General features: G+C 36.6%; 1 protein-coding gene across 1 annotated transcript in view; it reads left to right on the top strand.

Moving 5' to 3' along the window:
• Positions 1 to 839: 839 nt before the first annotated feature.
• LOC148954611 (uncharacterized) overlaps positions 840 to 21,818 on the top strand; it is a 22,840-nt gene continuing 1,861 nt past the window's right edge. The window contains exons 1-2 of the mRNA XM_089086431.1: positions 840 to 870; positions 8,593 to 9,739. Coding sequence (XP_088942557.1) covers positions 840 to 870; positions 8,593 to 9,739 — 1,178 coding nt within the window. The remainder of the gene's footprint in view (positions 871 to 8,592; positions 9,740 to 21,818) is intronic.

The raw sequence follows: 21,818 nt of genomic DNA on the forward strand, positions 1-21,818 counted from the left end.
TATATATATATATATATATATATATATATATATATATTTATTTATATATATGTATATATATATTTATTTATATATATGTATATATATATATATATACATATATATATTTATATATATATATTATATATATATATATATATATATATATATATATATATATATATATATATATATATATATATATATATATATATATATATATATATATATATATATATATATATATATATATATATATATATATATATATATATATATATATATATATATATATATATATATATATATATATATATGTATATATATGGTGATTGGATGGGTGAGTAGGGTTAAGGCCTCATTCAAGTGCTCGTCTGTCTTAATTACTAAAGTAGTAAAAAGAACTTTTTTTGCTGAATAATTACTTTTAACACATTATGTATATTACTAACTATACAACTAAGATTGATTAATGTATTTAAACATAAAAACAGAAAGGGAAAGAGGGGGAGAGCGAAATTTCGTCTTTTTAAATTGATACTTGGTTAAATACGGATATTAGAATAGCCCAGTTGGTACCTAGGTACCAACTGGTATCTATAAATGGGTGAATATTGAGGGGTATGTGGAACTAAATCAAAAGGCACAGTGTACATCCAGTTTGTTAAAAGACGTATCTGTAATATCTCAAAAACGGTTAAGGGTATCAAGTTGAAACTTTTAAGAAAAACTGAACTGAATCAAACAGACGAAATGTACATCCAGGTTGTCAAAAGAAATGTGCATCCAGGTTGTCAAAAGGGCAAATCTACAACATCTCAGAAATAGTTGGGGATTTCAGGGGATTCTGAACTGCATCAATGGGCACTAAGCATATCCAGTTAGTCAAAAGTGAGTATTTCTGATATCCGATTAGCAGTTGAGGGCATTTAGTTAAAACTTTCTGATATGTTGAATATATGTTGAAAAAAATTATGATTATCCCGCAAAAGTGCGTATTTGTAATATCTCAGGAACAGCTTAGCGCATAACTTGGAACTTCCGGAGAATGTTATTTGTGGGGGATGTTGAACAGAATCAAAGGACACTATGTGCATCAAGGTTGTCAAAAGGAAGTATATTCTATAACACAGGAACAAAAACCTTTGCAAAGGGGCTCACTGGCCAAAAAAAGACAATGATCGTCCTTTCAAAGTTGATTGGAGAGACGAAAAATAATTTTTTTGATAGCCTGGATACTTATGGTTTCTCTTATTCTACATCGCTACTTCACCACCATGAATAGATTCTAGTCCAACAGGAGCTCATAGTGTCAACAATTTTGGACAAAATGGAGGCCAAATCTTTGGGATTTTTCCTCTCTGCCTCTTTCCCCAAGTCAAGATTTGAGATCCACTTGGTCCCAAACGTTACCTGACCAGACAATTTCTGTCTGACCCCCTCTCCCTCCAAGACTAAACTTTAGGTCCACTTGGACCCCAGTTTCCGTGTGGGTTTAGATTGCAAAAGCCTTAAAAAGGATCGGGGAAAGCAATTTTAGCTAACCCCCGATACCAAATTTGTCCCCTTGAGGTGGTTAGGGCACGTTGTGCGGATGAAGGATGACAGATTGCCGAAGATTGTACTTTTCGGCCAACCATCTAGGGCTAAACGGAAAGCAGGTCGTCCCCGTCTGGGGTGGGAGGACTTCATAAAGAAAGATTTAAAGTAAATGGGAACTTCGTGGGCGGGTGTAAAAAGGGATGCTTTGAATAGATTGGGGTGGATGAGAAGCGTGCGTAGCTGTGTTGGCCTCAGGCGGCTTGGTGCTGCGGTGAGTTGTTAGTAGTAGTAGTCCTTTCGTCCTCTTTTCTATTCTTTCTAATTTTATCTTTCTCAGCCTGCATTTTTTTTATATGTAACCGCAATAGGGTACTATGTAGGCTAGCTCAACTTGTTTCTTCGAAAACGTGGAATTCTTTTACTATCAGGTTTACTGATAGGACCTTTTCTTGCTGCCACCACTTATTGGGAGTGTAAGCCACCAGTGTTATACCGGTAAGCCACGATGCCACCGGCGTGGTAATATACGGGTGTCACCACTTGTTGGAGGGGAAAGCCCCGGACCCAAATTGTAATGTGATGCCCGCGTCTACCACACCGGCTCTGCAAATATTGGGTTTGGTACTACCCTAATTACAGTATACCCTGTCCCAGGGTATGATAACGCGATCAAGTGGTGAAATTGCCACTTTCTAAAGCCAACTGTACCCGCCTTGAATTACCACTAGAAAATCTCTAACTCTCTCCTTGGAGGTATTGAACCTCCTTGTCAAAATAATAATGACGGTACCTCGTAACTATTCCTACCTTGCCTGGGTTCCAGGAAAATTAGTAGACAGTTTGTAGAAATTACCTTACTTGTATTCTTCCAACGGTCACTTATAATAACAAAAAAATATGTTTCCCTGAGCGGGGTCTAAATGCAGACTATCTCAAAAACAATATTCTGTACCCAAACTTTGCATAGGTGTGGACCTTCGCTTGGCCCAGCCAATCCTCTCTATTCCCATTCAAACCCATTCTACTTTCTTAGCTTTATCTTTCAATGACTTCAAACCAGGAAGTACAAAATAGAATTTAGTTCAAAGCTTACTTATTGCAAAACCACTATATCTTAGCAACGAGACTTTTAAATTATCATTGAAAACTATACTATAGGCAAATCTAAGCAAATGTAATTACGGAACAAAACCAGGTCATTTATCTGAAAAGAAAAGAAACAGGGGTGGAACCCCAACACTTGGTTTGCAGACTTATCTTCTTATTCTTCCAAACTTTTTTTAACTGTGAAAAAACACCCTGAGCCTTGACTATACTACTTTTGACATCTTCACAGCTCCAACCATCTTTACTATTAATACTACCAAGGTAAGTGAAGCTGTCCACCTGGTCAATCTTTTCATTACCCAACTTAACCTTTTCATCTTCACTTATTCCAAGCCTTAGTGACTTAGTCTTCTTAATATTAATTTTTAAACCTATTCTAGCACCATGAACTCGCAAAACCTCTAAAACCTCTTTCATTTTGCTCACACTTTCATCTAGGATGCTTAAATCATTAGCATAATCTAAGTCCAGGAGACTTATTCTTCTCCATTTGATTCCGTTGTCTCCCATTGCCTTTCCTGTGCTCCTTAAGACAAAGCCCATCAAAATAATCCATATAAAGTGGGTTAGAACACAACCCTGCCTAACTTCTTAATTAATACAAAACCAGCTGCTAATCTTATTTCCTACCTTAACCGCAGCAGTGTTATTCTCGCACATAGCACTAATCACTTTAATGTATTTTTCTGGTATACCATACAAGGATAAAACCTTTACCAAAACTCTTCTATCAATGTAATTGAACGCTTGCTCATAATCTATAAAACTGAGGAACAAAGGCGTTTGAAAATTCAGGCACTTCTCAATTATTAGCCTAAAAGTGAAAATTTGGTCGACCCACCCTGAGCCTTGGCTATTCTATATTTAACATCTTCACTGCTCCCACCATCTTTACTAATAATACTACCAAGGTAAGTGAAGCTGCCCACCTGATCAATCTTTTCATTACCTAATGTCACCTTTTCATCTTCACTTATTCCTAGCCTTAGTGACTTAGTCTTCCTAACATTAATTTTCAAACCAATTCTAGTACCCTGAACTTGCAAAACCTCTAAAACTTCATTCATTTTGCACACACTTTCATCTAGGATGCTTAAATCATCAGCAAAATCCAAGTCCAGGAGATTTTTTCCTCCTCATTTGATTCCGTGGTCTCCCATGGCCTTTCCTGTGCTCCTTAAAACAAAGTCCATCAAAATAATCCATACAAAGGGAGATAGAACACAACCCTACTTAACTCCTGATATAATACAGAACCAGCTGCTAACCTCATTTCCTACCTTAACCGCAGCAGTGTTATTCTCGTAAATAGCACTAATCACTTTAATGTATTTGTCAGGTATGCCATACAAGGATAAAACCTTTACTAAAGCTCTTCTATCAACAGAATCGAACGCTTGCTCATAATCTATAAAACTGAGGACCAAAGGTGTTTGAAAACTCAGGCACTTCTCAATTATTAGCCTAAGAGTGAAAATTTGGTCGACACATCCTCTACCTTTTCTAAAACCGCACTGCTCTTCTCTTAAAACTTTGTCTACAGCATCTTTCAGTCTAAAAAGTATCATATTACTAAGTATTTTACTACCTACAGAGACCAAACTAATGCCTCGATAACTACCACACTCACTTTTATCACTTTTCTTATAAAGTGGCTTAATTAAGATTTTCCTAAAATTGTTAGCTACTTCCCCTTTTTCAAAAATCATATTCATAATCTTCAGTAACTTATTTCTAACCTCAGAGCCACCGTATTTAAGAAACTCATTTACTACCCTATCAGCACCTGGAGCCTTATTCTTTAATCCTTTTAGTACCGTTGCTAATTCCTCCTCACAAAACAAATCTTCCTTCACATCCAAGGTATCACAAACTTTTTCATTTTCCTCTATATCTTTCCCTGCAACTCTCTCTAGGTTTAGCTAATTCTCAAAATGTTCTGCCCATCTCTCTTTAATTCTTTCCTTATCGCTAATTGTGGCCCCATTCCTATCTATAACTGGGCCAAGTCCGGATTGACTACTCCCTCTCAATTTTTTAACGTGCCAGTACAATATTTTACTATTATGCCGTCTAGCTGCATCTTCCTGAACTTCAGCAATCTTATCCATGGCCTCCCCTTTACTTCTCCTTAGCTCAAATTTTAGTGGTTTATCCACTTTCTTTACATTTCTTTTGTTTTCATACGGTCTGTAATTCAGAAAATTCTTATATAAGTCGTTTCTCCTTTCACTTAAACATAAAGCTTTTTCCCTAATATTCTTAGCTGCAGTTCTAGCTTTCTTCCCTAATACGCTTTCAGCAACTTCACAAATTATTTTTGTAAAATCATTCCAACCATCTTCCACAATATCAAATTTTAAACTCTCAAATTTAGTATTCAACTGTTCCTGGAAAGTTTCTCTCAAATTCTCATCCTGGAAACTACCAGCATCATAACTTCCCGTGAGGTAGTTACCCTTCCGATATTTCAGCTTTAAATTAACCCTTGACACTACTAGATGGTGATCTTTACTTTTAAAATCAATAACAACACTCCTTTATACCATAATATCTTGTATTTATCGTCCAAGTCTTCTGTTTATTATGAAATAATCAGTAAGGTTTGCCGTCTGACTATTACGTGAATACTATGTCAACTTATGGGCCATTTTATGACCAAACACCTTATTGATTATAACTAGATTGTTATACCCACAAAACTGCAAAAGTCTGTATCCATTACTGTTTTCTTTTCCTACACCAAATTTACCTAGGCTAGGATACCATCTATCCCTATTTTTACCAACCTGGGCGTTAAAATATCCCAGTAAAAACATCATATTTCTACTTGGGACCCTGTCTATTTGCTCCTGTAACTGTAAGTAAAATTCATCTGAGTCACTAGTATCTCCGTCAGTCGGTTCTACAGGAGCGTATACTACTATAACTGATACCCTGAACTTTCTGGTCATAAAATGAGCAATTAGTATTCTATTATTAATACCATCCCAGCCTAAACAAGACTTAGCAGTTTTCTTATTCATCATGAGCCCTTCTCCCTGTCTATATATCCCATCCTTCCTGCCTGAATAAACAAATTCTGTATCACCTAATTTCAGGCTTCCTACCCCTTGGATTTGAGTTTCTGAAAATAATAATAAGTCCAGTTCGAATCGTCCGAATTCTTCAGTCAAAATGTCGATACGATGGTAATTTTTTAGCGTCGTAACATTCCAAGTTCCAATTTTCATGTTCTTTAAATCATTGAAATTATTATCGCCTCAGGAAAAGCAATGATCCTGCATACCAGTGCAGGACGGGGGTCACATATCTTCTCAAGTCTACACCGAAGTGCTTAAGCCGGCTTAGAACCGGACAGCAAGAAGTCCCCGGGACCTCCAGTATGAATGAAGGCTTTGTGCAATCCTGAGCCCATCTTGGTCACAACATGGTTTTCAGCACTTGGCGTTGCTCTTCTATCAACAAGAGTCGAAATCCTGCAACGACACTCTCAAGCCTATTACCTCCGACACATTATATATTCATGCCTACAAATATTATGCTACTACGGGGAGGCAACCCATAATAGATAAATTAGCTAGGAAGAGGTTTTTCAGTCCAAAGATGCCCAACAAAACATATAAAGTCCAGCAAAATTGTCTATTAGTCAGAATCCTGTGCGAATGCTGTGTCGTTTACTAGGCTATAATTTCCTCGGGGAGCGCCACTCCTCAAGTGGGAATAGAGTTGACCACAAGATCCCCAGTCTTGCAGGAACCCCGAAAAGGTCGAGGCAGCCCTTTGCAGAGGCCGTTGTCCATAGATCTGGATCTTACGCCCTGCCGCAGTTGTCCTCCAATAGAGGATCCTCCCGCGATGGTGTTCTGCATCACCATGCAATTTAACCCATTACTGGGAGAAGGATTGCAACTCATGGGACTTGTGGACAAACCAGTGGGCCCTTTTGAGCGTACATTTCAGGGGCCTTCTTCCTCCTCCTCCAGTATTGATGACCCCGAGCGAGGGTGCCCCAGTTTCTATTATGGACCCCCAAGGAAAAGGTCCCCCCTTGGTCCGCGCCTCCTATGGAGGTACCCTACATATCTGCAGGGCGTTCCCTTATCACCACCTGGGAACACGCTGAATGATCTGGGGGAGGCCAGATGCTACTGGTGGGGTTGTTAACCCCAAAGGGATTAGCTCCTCAACATCACCAAAACCTTTTTAATCATATCCATTAGAGTCTAAATTGGGACCCAGCAATTGTCTTTCCTTGTTATCTTGTTGTTCTTTTCTTTTTATTCTAAGTAGAATTTAATGTTGATTCCACTTTTCTATTTCCCTGAAAACTAGAGTAGCCTATAAGAAAGAGACAATACGGATAGAGAACGAACAGATTCAGAAAATGAATTAAGAATAAATAATGACAGACGGAATCAAAGTAGTCTAAATAGGAGGAGCAGTGTTGAATCGAGATCCAGCTGGAGCTCGTGAAAAAGCACTTGAATAGATATGACACAACAATTATTAAATTTCATGGAGAATGACAGATTAGCAAGAGAACGAAAAGAGGAGGAAGATAGAAAAGAAAGAGAGAAAGATAGAAAAGGAAGAGTGAAAGAGAGAATTGCTAGAGAACGAAAGGAAGAGGCAGATAGGGAAGATAGAAGAGAACTAATGCAAATAATTGAAGGGAAAAATTTTCAAACGTATAAGAGAACCGCACGGGTTAGAAGCCCAGAAAAATATACAACTTCGTTGACTACGGGAGGTGGACCGGCCCATAAGACAAATTGGGAGGCTGTGCCACCCTGTCGGAAAACCGAAATACTTGATATGCGTGTTCGAAATATTGATAATCCATAGAAATGGGATGCAGAAGTAAACATACAACATATTATTTAAAATAAGACGCACGAAAATGATCATAATTCACTCGTAAAAACATAATTAAAATGCATAAAACACGTTTTTATACGTTTTTAGTTTTTATTTGTAACCTCCCCCCCCCAAAGAAAAATCCTGAATACGACCTTGATCTATCCCCAATATCTGAAACAAGACGAAGAATTTTTCTTAGACTTTTTTTCATATTTTTTTTTCTTCAGAGTTTCTTCAGAATTTTTCTTAAAGACAATGAAGACAAAAATTACTTCCTAAAATGGTTCTTCTTATTTGTGACGTCCAAAAGAGGCCCAAATATTTCTTTCGCCCCCCAATCAGCTAACAACTTACTAGGCCTTTATACTGAAACTTACAAATCAAAGAGGAAGAAATATTTTTAAAAAGTGGGCTTTTATCAATTCTTGAAACCCTATAAAGGTAAAGGTAAAGGATACTGCACTGAACCCTTAAAGTCCAAACAAATGTTGCTGATCTCAATTTCAAGGCCCTCCAGGGCCAGCCATCCTGTGCTTTCGCACACCCTTACTGCTTACCTTCCCCAGATTTCTCCAAGTACCCATTAAGAGCAGGGTCGACTCTGGCTTAGTTCATTAGTCTAGATTATACTTTTGTGCCAATTTATGTTTGTATGAAAGTGTCTGTTTTTGTGACCACGGCCCTTTGGGCTTTTGTGTCAATAAATTTTATTCTATTATATTCCTAATAATATCAAACATTTAAATCACAATCCAAATTTTTGATTCCTAAGCAGCAAGAACGAAACCAACAAATAATTAAATATTAACCGATAATTCAACTATCTCAACTAAAAACGAATAAAACTAATTTAAAAAGGCGGTTTTAAACAAAAACTTTCAAAGAAATGTAAGGAGACATATTAAAACCTTAAGATGAGCCGAAATAAAGTTCTATAGTATTTCAAACTTAAATTGAACAGAAATTACTATCAATGAATAAACGAAACATAAAAGGAAAAGAGATCAAAATAAATAATCACATTATTATTATTATATAAATTATGCACACGTCAGTAAAACTCGCGCCAAAGCCCAAAACACTGCCTTTCATGACCCCCAGGATACGCAAGGAAAGAAAGAGGAGGAGACGGTACTGGAGAAAGTACAATAAAGGAGGGAAAGAAGAACACTACCAAAAGTTTGCGAAAGCTCGAAAACAAATTGAGAAGCCTAACTAAACACCTTTACGCAAGTTACGAGTCCAAGCTAGCTGATGATAGTAAGAATAACCCGAAGAAGTTCTGGAAGTGCGTATCTAGTAAGGACCATAGCAGACGATCAGTAAAAGCACTCAGTACGGATGATAGCAAGGAAGTGACCAACTTGAAGGACATTGCCGAACTCCTCAACAGGCAGTTTGTGTCGGCTTTCACCAATGAACCAGATAGCCCTCTTCCTAATAGCCCATCATACTACATCCCTAACCGGATGTCACCTATTCTACTCCCCCCCCCTGCCGTCCAAAAGCAACTTGAAGCGCTAGACGTCAACAATTCCGCCGGCCCTGATAACTTGCACCCAAGACTGTTGAAGGAGCTTGCCAAAGAAATTGCACAACCACTATGCAATATATTCCAACCGTCGCTTGACTCAAAAAAGGTACCCACAGACTGGAAGCTGACCCATGTCACCCCAATACTCACGAAAGGTGACCGCACCAAAGCCAAAAACTACAGACCCATCAGTCTGACCTCAGCGGTGGTAAAAACCCTTGAGCGGATTGTGAATGTGGAGATTCTGACACATCTTCGTACCAATAATACACTTTCCCCCCACCAGCACGGCTTTCAGCCAGGAAAATCAGTTGAGACCAATCTCCTTGAGACATGCAGCATCATAATAGATCACCTGGAGAAAGGAATCCCAGTGGACTTGATCTTACTGTACCTAGCCATGGCTTTTGACAAGGTACCACACAACCGTCTCAGATTGAAACTTTGGGCAGCAGGTACCCATGCGGACGTGATCGATTGGGTCAGGCACTTTTTGACTAGTCGGACTCAGGAGTTTAGACTCTTCACAGCTAATGGCGACAAGGCTTTCTCCGAGCCATGTGATGTTGTAAGCGGAGTCCCCCAAGGTACTGTTTTGGGCCCTACCCTTTTCCTCATATACATCAACAATATGATGAACGGAACAGAAAACAACATCACTCTCTATGCCAACGACTCCAAGCTGTTTGGGCCTGCAAATCAACAAAGTCTGCAGTGTGACCTTCATAAAATCCAAACATGGGCACAAGATTGGCTACTTGAATTCAACACATCGAAGTGCAGTGTCCTTCACTTTGGAAGCAGCAACCCCCATCACCAGTACAACATGTCCGATCCCAATTCACTGGCTGACTTAGTACTAAAGACAAGTCCCGAAGAAAAAGATCTAGGAGTGCTGATGGATGAACAATTGAAGTTCCACGGCCACTGGCAACAAGCAGTTTCAAAAGCAAATTCAAGCATCAGTCTCCTCAAACGCACCATAACCAGCCACTACCGTACAGTCTTCCTAAGGCTCTATAAGGCTATAGTTAGGCCTGTTTTGGATTTCGGTACATGTCTTACCTCCCCTTCCTATAAGGATGATACCAGTCTAATCGAGGGAGTTCAGAGGCGTGTCACGAAGTGCATAGCTGGCCTACGAGATCTCCCATAAAACAAGAGAATGGAACGCATGCAGCTGCCAACACTCGTCTTCAGACGCCGCCGTGGTGATATGATGCTGACCTACAAGTATAACCCACAACCAAATAACCCCCTTTTTACCAAACATTCAAGTCAGTCACATTCAAGAGGACACTCACAAAAGCTGTCAAAACGTTCTGTCAATACACGAACGCAGCAACACTTCTTCTCCGAGCGTGTTGTCAACGATTGGAATAGCCTTCAAGCTGAAACGGCGTCCTTCAAGTCCAGACTGGACAAGGAATGGAATGACAAGCCATCGAAATATGAGTGGGACTGTCCGTCCCACTCAACTACTGACTGATGCCAACTTCATCATAATGAGTGTCTTGCTAGGAGGCTGATGCTGCTTTGGGCTTAAGTTGCATCTCTCCAGTAGACCTCTCTTATGGCGTGTCACTGCGCCCTAACACAGTGACGAAATTTTTCCATCATTGACCCGGAGCACAACAGATCCAGTATGGACCTTAATTTCGCTTCGAAGTGCGAATTAAGGTAAGGTAATTATTCATATGAGACTATTACACATTATGTGAGACTAGTGTAGACTGCTAATGGTTGCCACCCAGTGAAACAATCACTAGATTTTAATGATTTTTAGTTGATTTAGTGATTTTCTACAATAATATAGAGATTCATGTACTGGTTTAGTGATTTTTTCTTTAGGCAGAATAAAAAATAATTAGAAATAATGATAAATCACTAGGGGTGGCAACTCTGAGACAGTTAAAGCCGTTCTAGTTTCCCATTGCTGGGTATAGAAAAACAGACGGCACTAAATGGACCGGCGTGCCTAAAACAGGGAGTTGTTCGGTTGTCTGGGAGCTTTATCAAGCAATCAATTTGAAAGGGAAGCCATGAGGTTTACCAAGAAAGATAAGGAGCTTCTAAAAAGTTTCAGAAATGGTCAAACGAGGGCACATTCTCCCTAAATAATTTCTGAGACCACACTGGCTAATCACGTCAAAACAAAAACATCGCAAAGAGAGAAACGAGGACAATAACAACCAGTGAAAAACATTGACGAAGACCACACTGCCTTTCCATATCAAACAAACACAACTTAAAAACAATAGGGAAACTTTTTCAAGACAGTGCAATTTAAAACGGTGAATATTTCGGCCCTATCTCCAAGGGCACAACATTAAAGAAAAATATATATATATATATAAACAACTTACATTAAAATACGAAGTTTAAAACTAAAAATGCTCTTAAAAACTTTTAAAACAGCCCCAGCATCCTTACTTCTACGAAGTTCAACCAGGACTGATAAATAAAATGATGAGAGAGGATGAATTCATTCAAACGAAATAAAATGAAATTATTAACTGCAAGTTTTAAAAGCTAATCTTGTTTTTAGCAGCTAGTCTTAAAGGCCTTTTTTAACGGGTTCAATACTATTATCAATTGGTTTAATAAAATATTTTGTTAGATCATTTTTAATTAAATTTGAGCATAAAGAATTCAGTGAATATTCTCCTGAGTCCCTATTTAAGGAAATATTTTTATTTATTTTGAGCCCAATTTCGATTGATTCCCGGACTACCTGTTTTATCCCCAAATCACTACTAATGAGAGAAGATTTTTCAAATTCAATTTCTAGGGTAAACTGCAAATTTCTATCATAAGTATTAAGATGATCTAGGAAACCCCGAAGCTCAATTTCCCCATAATTCCAAAGTGAAATTACGTCATCCATGTAACGCCCCCAATATACATGTTTTAAAAAATAAGAATTTAATTCCCAATTTTCAAGTTTCTCGATATAAATATTAGCCAGTAGGCCGGATAGAGCTGCTCCTATTGGTAACCCATTTATTTTTTGATAAAAAGAATCACGAAACTGAAAATACATTGAAAACTTATTACACATTTTAAAAAGATCAAAAAAAACTTCACCATTGCTCCCTGCTGCTGAGTCTTCGATTTAATGATAAGTTTTATCTATTTTGTTTTTTAATACTTTCTAGGAAATAGCCACATCTACATTAGAATAACTTGTAATAATAGCAAAACTGCTAAATATTTTGATTTATGAAATGTTTTTGTTATTTGTCGTTTAAAATAAATCTGCTGAATCACTAGTGTAGGAAGTTTGTGAATACAGTAGAGGTTTGAAAGCTGTGCAAAGCCATTTTCCAATATTGGAAGCGGGGGCTTTAGTACATGCTACGATAGGTCTTAGGGGAATACCTTGTTTATGCAGTTTTAGTAAGCCGTAAAATTTTGGACAGAAACTACCACGGGGGTAAAATTTGTTGTATAATTGTGGTGTGATTTTACAATTCTGTTTTAGATGCTTTAATTCATTTATAATATTATTAGTAAATTGATCAATAGGATCATGAGTGATCGATTTAGATGTACCTGTGTCTTTTAAAAGTGAAAAGATTTTGTTGTCATAGTCTGTCGCATCCATGACAACAAGTGAGTTGCTTTTGTCTGCTTTGGTTCTTATAATAATAATAATAGAACCCTTTCAAAGCAACAATGGAACAATTAATATTATTATCCTGCACTGAGGACGGTTAAGCAGAGGTCTAAACCGAAATATTTGCATAATTTTTATTCTGTTTTCCACTGGCTGTTATTGTCCTCGTTTCTCCCTTCTTTGCAATTTTTAGTTCTGGCATCCTCACTAACTAATATCTGAAAGTACAGATGACCTCAGACAGGTAGCGGTCTACAGTAGCTAGTGTAGACTGCTAACCATCTCCTAGTATTCCGTCCCAGTGTTTCAGAAAACGCCGAATGCTGACGCACTCTTAGCCGAATCTTAGCTGAATTTTTTTGGAGTAACGGGTCTAATACTCGTTTAGTTTTAAATTCATCTTTCAACGCAGTTATTGGAGTGAGCATTTTTTCTAATCATTTTTTAGAAGCCTTTTTTTGCTCAGAATTAATTATATAACTGAAAGTAATTGTATATGTTGGTCAACTAATCACTGTTTTGGTTAAAAATAAGCCCATATTTCTCGGAATGTTTTATATTAGCAATATACCCAGATGTCTACAAGGTTTATAAAAATATGTGGGAATGGGGTATTGGAGAAATTTTTGGGTACTGGCTGGTTCAAAATAAAAGAAAATACAATATAAGATTTCCAATTCTCGCTTATCCTGGGGGTACCTAAAGCTTTTTCTCCTGTAAATTATATATATACTAGCAATATACCCAGAGGTCCACAGAGTTTAGGAAAATAGGTGGGGATAGGGGATCAGAGAAATTTTCAAGCAAGGGCTGGTTCAAAATAGAAAGAAAAACATTATCACATTTCAAATTTTTTATTATCATGGGGGATACTTCAAAATTTTTTCTCTGTAATTTGTAAATATATTAGCCATAGACCTAGAAGTCCACAAAAACATAGAAAAATAGGTGGGGATGAAAGATCAGAGGAATTTTCAAGCAAGGTTTGGTTCAAAAAAGAGGTACATTATCAAACGATAATTCTCGTTCTTTTTTTGGGGGATGCTTTTCTGGGAGGGCCCCAACCCCTCTATGTCATGTGTCATGTTCAGCAATATGCTCTTGGAAGACCAAGACTTCCGCTAAAAAAAAATTTGTGTTTTTCATATACTCACATTTTAAATAAGCTTGTTGTTATTATGATAGGGAAGATTGTGGATTTCTCTTTGGGGATGGGGGAAGGCATCTAATATCCAACATATACAAAACTTGTTATGTTGCATTTTTCAGTTTGTCCATACGGGGAGGGTGATCCTTCAGACTAACTTCAAGGGACATCTTCCTCTACCCCTTGTGCATGGATATGGTCATTATTACTGGAATAATACCAATTTGATAAACACTTTTTAGCACTAATATGGTATATTTTTAAACTACTTTTTGCATCTAAAATAACCCTACAGCATACAGCATGCTGTAACCCTACAGCCTTAATAGAGGTTCTTTACAAGTCAGAACCTCTTTACAAGAGGTTCTTTACAAGTCATTAAACAAATGCAGGCAGTATGTCAATTTATATCACAAAATAAGGTATATTCAGAATATAAATCTGTAAATCCGTCCAGCAAAATAAAAAGATCGCCAGACAGCTAAAAATAACCCAGAGACTGATGGAACAAAGATTGTGAAAAACAGTTGATGACAGAAAAAAGGTATGAAATGGGTTTCACAAATTTGCTTGTCTAGAAACCTTGCCGGTGTTAAGAAATGCTGAATCTGCAGTAATACAATGGCTATCTAACAGAACTCACCTACCCATACAATCTTGCAAATGTCATTAGATTAGATAAAGCTCTACCCAGGCTTGGTTGAATGACACTCCACCCAGGCAATACCATTGGAAATACTCAATCTTGAGGAACCCAATTCATATGATCTGATGGCCTTTAAAGTTTGCAAAAATACCAAAGTGAAAAAATTACATAAATATTAACAGCCTGTGGCAATACGGCTAGGTTCAAGAAAGGTTTGGTTCTACCTCTGACTTGATGGACTTAAGGATGGGCTTAGTAAAGTCAATACTTCATTAGCACCAATTAAAAATATAATCAGTTACAAATTGATAACTGAACATGGATTTTCAAAAGTACTGCTTCAAGTTTACAAACAACTTTGAGTAGAAGTTTTCTAATTTAAGAAAAAGTAGCAATTCTACTGCTCCACAAACCAGGAAAATTTCCTGGGAGAATTGGGTCTGAATGTTAATTTTCCAAAATTTATGTGAGGGGGCATTTTTATCTGTTCTTTATTTTAATGAAGAAACCGCAAAATTTTATTTTTTACAATGTAGAGGGGGGGGGGTAAGAACTCAGAGGGGAAGCAAATTTATAAAAATAATATAATCTGTATATATAAAAATGAATACAGACACTCCAAAACTGTATTTTGATTTTTCCACAGATTTAGCATATGTTAGACTATAGAACATGTTTAAGTAACAGCTGAGATGTAGCATCTCCCTTGGGCCAATGCCATATCCAGGGGGGGGGAGAGTGTTTGACAACCCCCCCCCCCCCCGAAATGTTTTTCCGATTCGTACAAACGTAACAAAAATGAATATAAAGAAATTCTTTATGCGTTTTTAGAACTTTAAAAAATAATTTAAAGAAGTATTCAAACTACAGTTGTTCGTTTTAACCTTGTTTTTAAACAAGTTTTAAACTTGAGTAAGGAGCAGTAGTAATGCATGTTCGCCGTCCTGCATGCTTTTTATCATTTCCTCTTTTTCGGGATTTTAAGATTGGCAAGTTTCCAGCAAACCACGTTTACTATATGAAATAGAAAAGAAATGCCAGAGAAGCTATTTGAAATGCCAGAGATAGAGATTTTCACTTTTTATGAAACCAAGAGTGAAGAGCGAAGTGCTTCCCATGTATTATTTAGTTGTTTCTTTTTACCCCCACCTTGGAGGAGGGTGATAAATTTTGTATATATTTTGTAATTTGTAATTTTATTGTCAATAATGTAATTTTTTGTGATCTTAACTCTGTTTTCTAATTTTTCCTTTTAGCAACACTGGTTTACTTTCAAGATTTAACCTTTTCCCTTTTTCCAGGATGTAAAAAAATGTTTTTATTTGATGTAGTCTGTTCACTTATGTTTTAAGCATATTGTGAATCGCTGATTTGTTCTATTTATTGATATATATTGGTAATTTCATTCAGGTATTCCTCGGTATACTCCTCGCTATGGTCAAATACTCTTCTGTTTTGAGGTAAATAAATAAACAAATATTTCAAAACCTGGGTATACCTAACAGTAACCTGCTATGAAAAATATTTTCGCTGGCCAAATTTTTCAAAAACTCAGCCTTTAGTTCAAAATTTATATCCATCAAATTGTATTAAATTTCATTAAATTGTTATTCCATTAAATTATTTATCAAAAAGGCGTTTTTTTCGGGCCAAACTTCTGCAAAATTCGGTGTCTAATTTAAAATTTCAGTGCACCCATTCTATTAAATTAGGACATCACTAAACTAGTTTATAATATAACATTGTAATGTTAATATAACAAGTAGTATCACTAATTCTGGAAATCAGAATTCCGGAAAGTAGAATAAAATTTCATATCCGAAAATTTAATTACTTTGTTTCACTAAATTAGAATATTATTATCGCAGGTGTCAATAATTTCAGAAATGATTCCATCTAGCATCAATGTAGTAGTTCCATGGGGTAGGTAAACCCGAAGATCTTATGGTACTAGATCCCAAAGAAGAGTGAAATTACGTTAGAAATGCCGAGATAAGTTAAATATTCAAGGAACATAAATTGTTCGGGGGGGGGGGGGGGTGGCGTAAACCTAATCTTTGAATTGATTTTTTTTTTAATGAACCTTATAGAAAAAAATTTATTGGACACCGGAGCCATTAGGGACCTGACTGTCCCAACCTTCCCCTAAATGTTGTCTGTAACTAATTTAAGATTTCATATTTAGCCATTTATTAAAATAAAGTTTATGTATAGATTTATAATATTTTTTATTTCTGAGTAAGGGACCTTGATATTTTTTGTCCCCCCTCCCTCCTAGATTAAAAAAAAAAGATTTCGTGTGGTATGTTGTGCTCCTTTTTTGGTATTCTTATTGGAAAACCAAGCCCGGCCCCACATTCTTTAAAATATATTTTTTTTTAAATACACATTCAAAACCAAAATATTAATAAAAGGATTAGTAATAAAGACATTTGAATCTATTGGATGGAGACAAGTCTCACAGAACAGCATACATACGGAAAACAATAAACTACTACTAATAGCAAGGTGTTGGTCATTGCCAGTCTAAGGCCAACATACACTTCTCATACACTTCTCCTTCATCCTCGATGTTCATAGTTTTATTCTTTACGCCCTCTAATTAAGCTCCTACTTCTGTATGACCTCTCATCCCACTTAATTTTTTGCTTTTCGTTTGGTTACTTAACCTCCTGCCGCGACTGCCAAGACGTGAAGGTCATAAAAATACTTAAGCTAGATTTTCACAGAACTAATGTAATTTTATTTCAGGTAATATTTCACCATTTTAAAATTATAATTATCTGTTCTATAATACACTTTATCGGTCATATAACAAGAGATTTAAGTCAGACAGACCGTCTTCTAAACCGGGGAACACAGCTATACACAACACAGAATCATAACACGAAATTGAATTCAATCCCTTTTCTGCCAGCCTCTTCTTTGCTTTTTTGCTCTGTAATTTGCAACCCGTCGTAAAATATGTAAGTAAAACACGTTAGGTACCGGGAAAATACGTAAATTACGTGAAATACGAATAAGTCCTCAAAATTACGGTAAAATACATAAAATAACCAATTTTACCGCGACTAATTTTACCAGTTACAACACTAGGCCAAATCAAGCTCTTCTTGTCACTTTTAAACATAAAATGACAGACTGAATAAAAATCTTTCATACTATACGAGGTGGTTTTTAGGGCCATCTCTGCTCAAATATCACAATCACCCATCCTGGTTTTTTTTCAGATTGTGTTATCTGCTCAAAATCACAAAATCAACATCGTGAATTCTCATCGTGGAGTCTCACACTTAATTTTTTTTTTTTTTCATCGATGAAATGGACATATGTGTTATTTAGACTATATTCTCTTCTGCGTGCAAGATGCTTTTATGCAATAAAAAAAAGATGTCAGGCAAGTATCAGATGTCAGGCAAGTTTTACACGTGCTTCCATTAGGACACATGTCATCAGAGCAATGGTCCGAAGTGTTTGCAAGACACATTTAGGGTTTACGTTTCCTTTGCAAGTTTTTGGTGTTTTGTTTTCTGTTTTTATTTTTTTCACACTTAATCTCCTGCTCCAACCTGATTGTCAAAAAGTACAATATCTGGCAATTCATTTCCCTTCGTCTTTAAAACTTGACCTAACCCTCTTCAGCTTTCTTCCATTATAAAGCCTCGTCTTGATTGTCACTATTCAACCTGTCAACAGCATTTTTTGGAGTTGGGAAATGAAGCAGCTGACACACTTTTGTATAAGGTCTGATGGCATGGAACTGGTTGACTGAGAAAAAAGCCTTAACAGCACAAAAATAAAAATATGCAAATAACAAATAATTATAAATGACTATAATAAATAAAATACAAGATTAATTTAGCCACTATTTTTAAATCACCAATATTCTTTCAAACTTTAAACACTCATTCTGTAGCCAAAACAAATATAATAAATAAAATCACTATTTTTGAAGTTGCCAGCAGCCTTCCAAACTTTATGCCTCAAACTTCAAACACTCTTTCAACATCCAAGGAGCATAGAATTAATCTTAGCCGATATTTCATAAATCGCTAAGGTAATTTAGATTAAAATTTAAGGCAACCCTTTAATACTTTATGGTAAAAACCCGAGGAATGTAACAGGGAAACATTTCCTTGCTAACACACTTATTGAATCACGGATTCAGTAAATGCCGCGGAACATCGCTGAATGCTTGTGGATGCTTGCTCCACGTCTAGGTAGCAATGTTTCTCAGAAGATGAGGTATCAAATAAGACTCTATAGTGAGTAGTTTCCAGGGCAGGTGAAATGTATATTTGGTATTTCTTCTTCTTCATCTTTGTAGCGAGGTATACGGACCACCATGCATGCCCTTTTGCCTCATAGGGGGTGTAGAACAGCCATTGTGGATGGTATGGGAAATCAAGAGACTAAAACCGTGTCTTGACTGACATTATTCGCTCTTTCAACTGCAGGGCCGGCTTTTACTGAACAGCCAATCATAGGCTTCGAAATTTTCAAAGGTTGTCCACTCATAGCCAGCTGCCTATGATAGCAAGCTGCTGACAGGGTGAATGATGTCAATCAAAACAAGGTTTAACAAATCATCTTTTTCTTTAAGATGTTAACAGTATGTTTAAAAATTAATGACTTAGTTTGACAGGGGAATGATTGCTAAAGTAACAGTCCAAAAGTTTTCTCAGATTTTCGTACTCCGGCAATATTGCTTTAAAACCTTTAAATCACCTGCAGAAAACAGACAAAAAAAAGAAATTTTATTCTAAAAATGTTCTAAAATTTGTTCTAGATAGGTTTAGAACGTGTATATGTCAGAAATCTGTGAAAAATTGTAGAAATTTGTAGAGATTTGCAGAAAATTTGTAGATTAGAATATGTGAAAAACTTCTAAATATTTTCATCAGCTTGGTGGCAAAGAGATGATTTCAAAGTATGTACTTCAAATATTGAACTTAAATATATGCTTTCGTCAAAGCCTGAAACATAAGTAATGTCAGAATATTGTTTTTCGAAATAATGAATGTGTACGCAGATGGCGTTCTTCTAAATATAAAGGCCATGCTCTACATATATACATCTGTTCGACCCGTCAAAGACGTGGAAGACTTTTCAATCTGCAGCAAATAAAACGAATATCTGGTAGAATTATATGACACAATTTTCTTCCGATTCTTCAATATCAAAGTTAGGGATCTGCTAGATTAGGGGAAACTAGAAAACTAGAAGAAAATAAGATGTTTGACTATAAATATTGTTAAAATTTATTTAGATAAGAAGTAAAAACTCAACTGAGACAGGGATTGCTAGGTTTAAGGGAATAATGGGTTTTGTAGCTATATTTTATTTTCTAGCTCAGATATTTCATCTGAGGCTGGTAGTTTGTTGTCAATGGACTTTAACGGGGCTTTGAGCCCAAGTTGACCTTACTTATTTTTACTGAGAATTAGAGTTAAATAGGTTACCAAGTTTTGGATGTGGCCTATAATTAGCTATATTTATTCAAGCTGGGGTATTTTAAGTCCGCTCTTGACCTTGAAAGATTTTTTTACGGTCAACACTAATTTAACACTCATTTAATTAATTAACACTCATTTTGAGCGTTTTTCATGTAAATTTAAAATTTTGAAAATTTCATACAACAAAACTGAATATTTCCAATACTGGCTCTGCGGGAATACTTGACAGTCTCATATAACACGTTTCTTGATAGTCTAGCCTAACACATTTTCTTCTAAAAGTTTCCACCTTTTAAAAATAAAACGAATTTGCCAAAAAAAAACAACGCCTGTTCCATAATAAACACGATTCATTGTTCACAAGTGTACACCCTTTAAAGGCTGAAAGAAAACGCTACTTCTGTTTAGCCCTTAAGACAGATAACGTCAGCTATATCTTTCTAACCCCATCTACAACAACGTTAGCAACATCTGTCTGTAAGACGGCTACATCTGTCTAGTCCATTTAACTTGACCCACAAAAGTCAATTTAGATAGTTCATGGGCGTGTATTTAGCAAGCTAAGCACTACAACCAAAGGGGATGGGGAATAATTGAGAGAAAACTCAAGTCCATCTCTGATAGGGAAAAACAAATAACCAGCACCATCTAGACCTGCCCAAAAAAATCATAAACAATTATATAAGCATGGTAAAAATGGTGGCTTTTTCTTTATTTTTATTTTTTATCAAATCACTTTTGTTTGCTCTGGATTTTACCGAACAAAAAACTGGCAAAGGTCACAACAAATATTTTAATGTTTGTGCTTTTAACTGGCATATCTTCTGTGCAAGTTTTTTTTTTTCATGTTTGCGCTTTTAAATTGCCTTTCTTATTTGTCAGTGTTTTTTTCATTTTTTCTTTTCTAAATTAACAATCTTCTGTGTCAGTGTTTTTTTTCATGTTTGTGTTTTTAACTGGCCTATGTTCTGTGGCAGTGTTTTTTTTAATGTTTGGGTTTCTAACTGGCCTATGTTCTGTGTTCTATGTTCTGAGAACAATATTCCACCAACCCCAGATCAGCCGTTTCACGAAAGCTCGTATCTGCTCTGCCTCGGTAGCAAGTGGTGTTGTACTCGTCAGAGACTTGGCCATTGACGCAGTCGCAGATCATGAAGGTAGATACTGTCCAGAACAAACACCTCCGCTAAATTGAACATGCTAGGTGGCTCGACAGGGTACGGAACATGGATATCCTCTTGTCCTTTAAATTACCATCCCTATCCGAACAGCTTGAGTCCCGCTCGCTGCGTTGGTACGTTCATTTACTTCGCCTACCCAATGAAACACCTGCCCGAGTTATATTTGACTTCGATCCAACTGCAAACGGCTGGAAACACCCCAGAGGTAGACCACGTATGAGATAGGCGGATATCATTCACGATAGACTCACGGCGTAGGGAATTTACCCCAGTGAAGGTCATATCATGGCACAAAACAGGCCACTCTGGAGACGACTAACGGCGCTGACGTCTTGTTCCCTCAACGCTGGCGACGCTGCCGAGGAAGAGCTTTAAGTCAAGTAAGTCAAGCATCTGTTATGTGTCAGGTTTTTTTTTCCGATGTTTGTGTTTTAACTGGCCTTTTTTATGGACCAGTGTTTTTTTAGGTTTTTTTTCATGTTTGTGTTTTAACTGGCCGTTGGTAGTGGCCAGGTTTTTTTTCATGTTTGTGTTTTTAAATTTACTCGTTTATTTACCAGGTTATTTGTTTCATGTTTGTGTTTTTAACTTGCATATGTTCTTTGCCAGGTTTTTTTATTTTTGTGTTTTAATTTGAATATGTTATTTGCCAGGTTTTTTTTTTCATGTTTGTGTTTTTAAATGGCCAATCTTATGTGTCAGTGTTTTTTTCCAATTTTTGTGTTTTTTAATGGCCTATGTTCT

Source organism: Artemia sp. Qi Xiang Cuo, chromosome 3 (assembly GCF_049724085.1).
Source record: "Artemia sp. Qi Xiang Cuo chromosome 3, ASM4972408v1, whole genome shotgun sequence".
Classification (NCBI taxonomy): Eukaryota; Metazoa; Arthropoda; class Branchiopoda; order Anostraca; family Artemiidae; genus Artemia; species Artemia sp. Qi Xiang Cuo.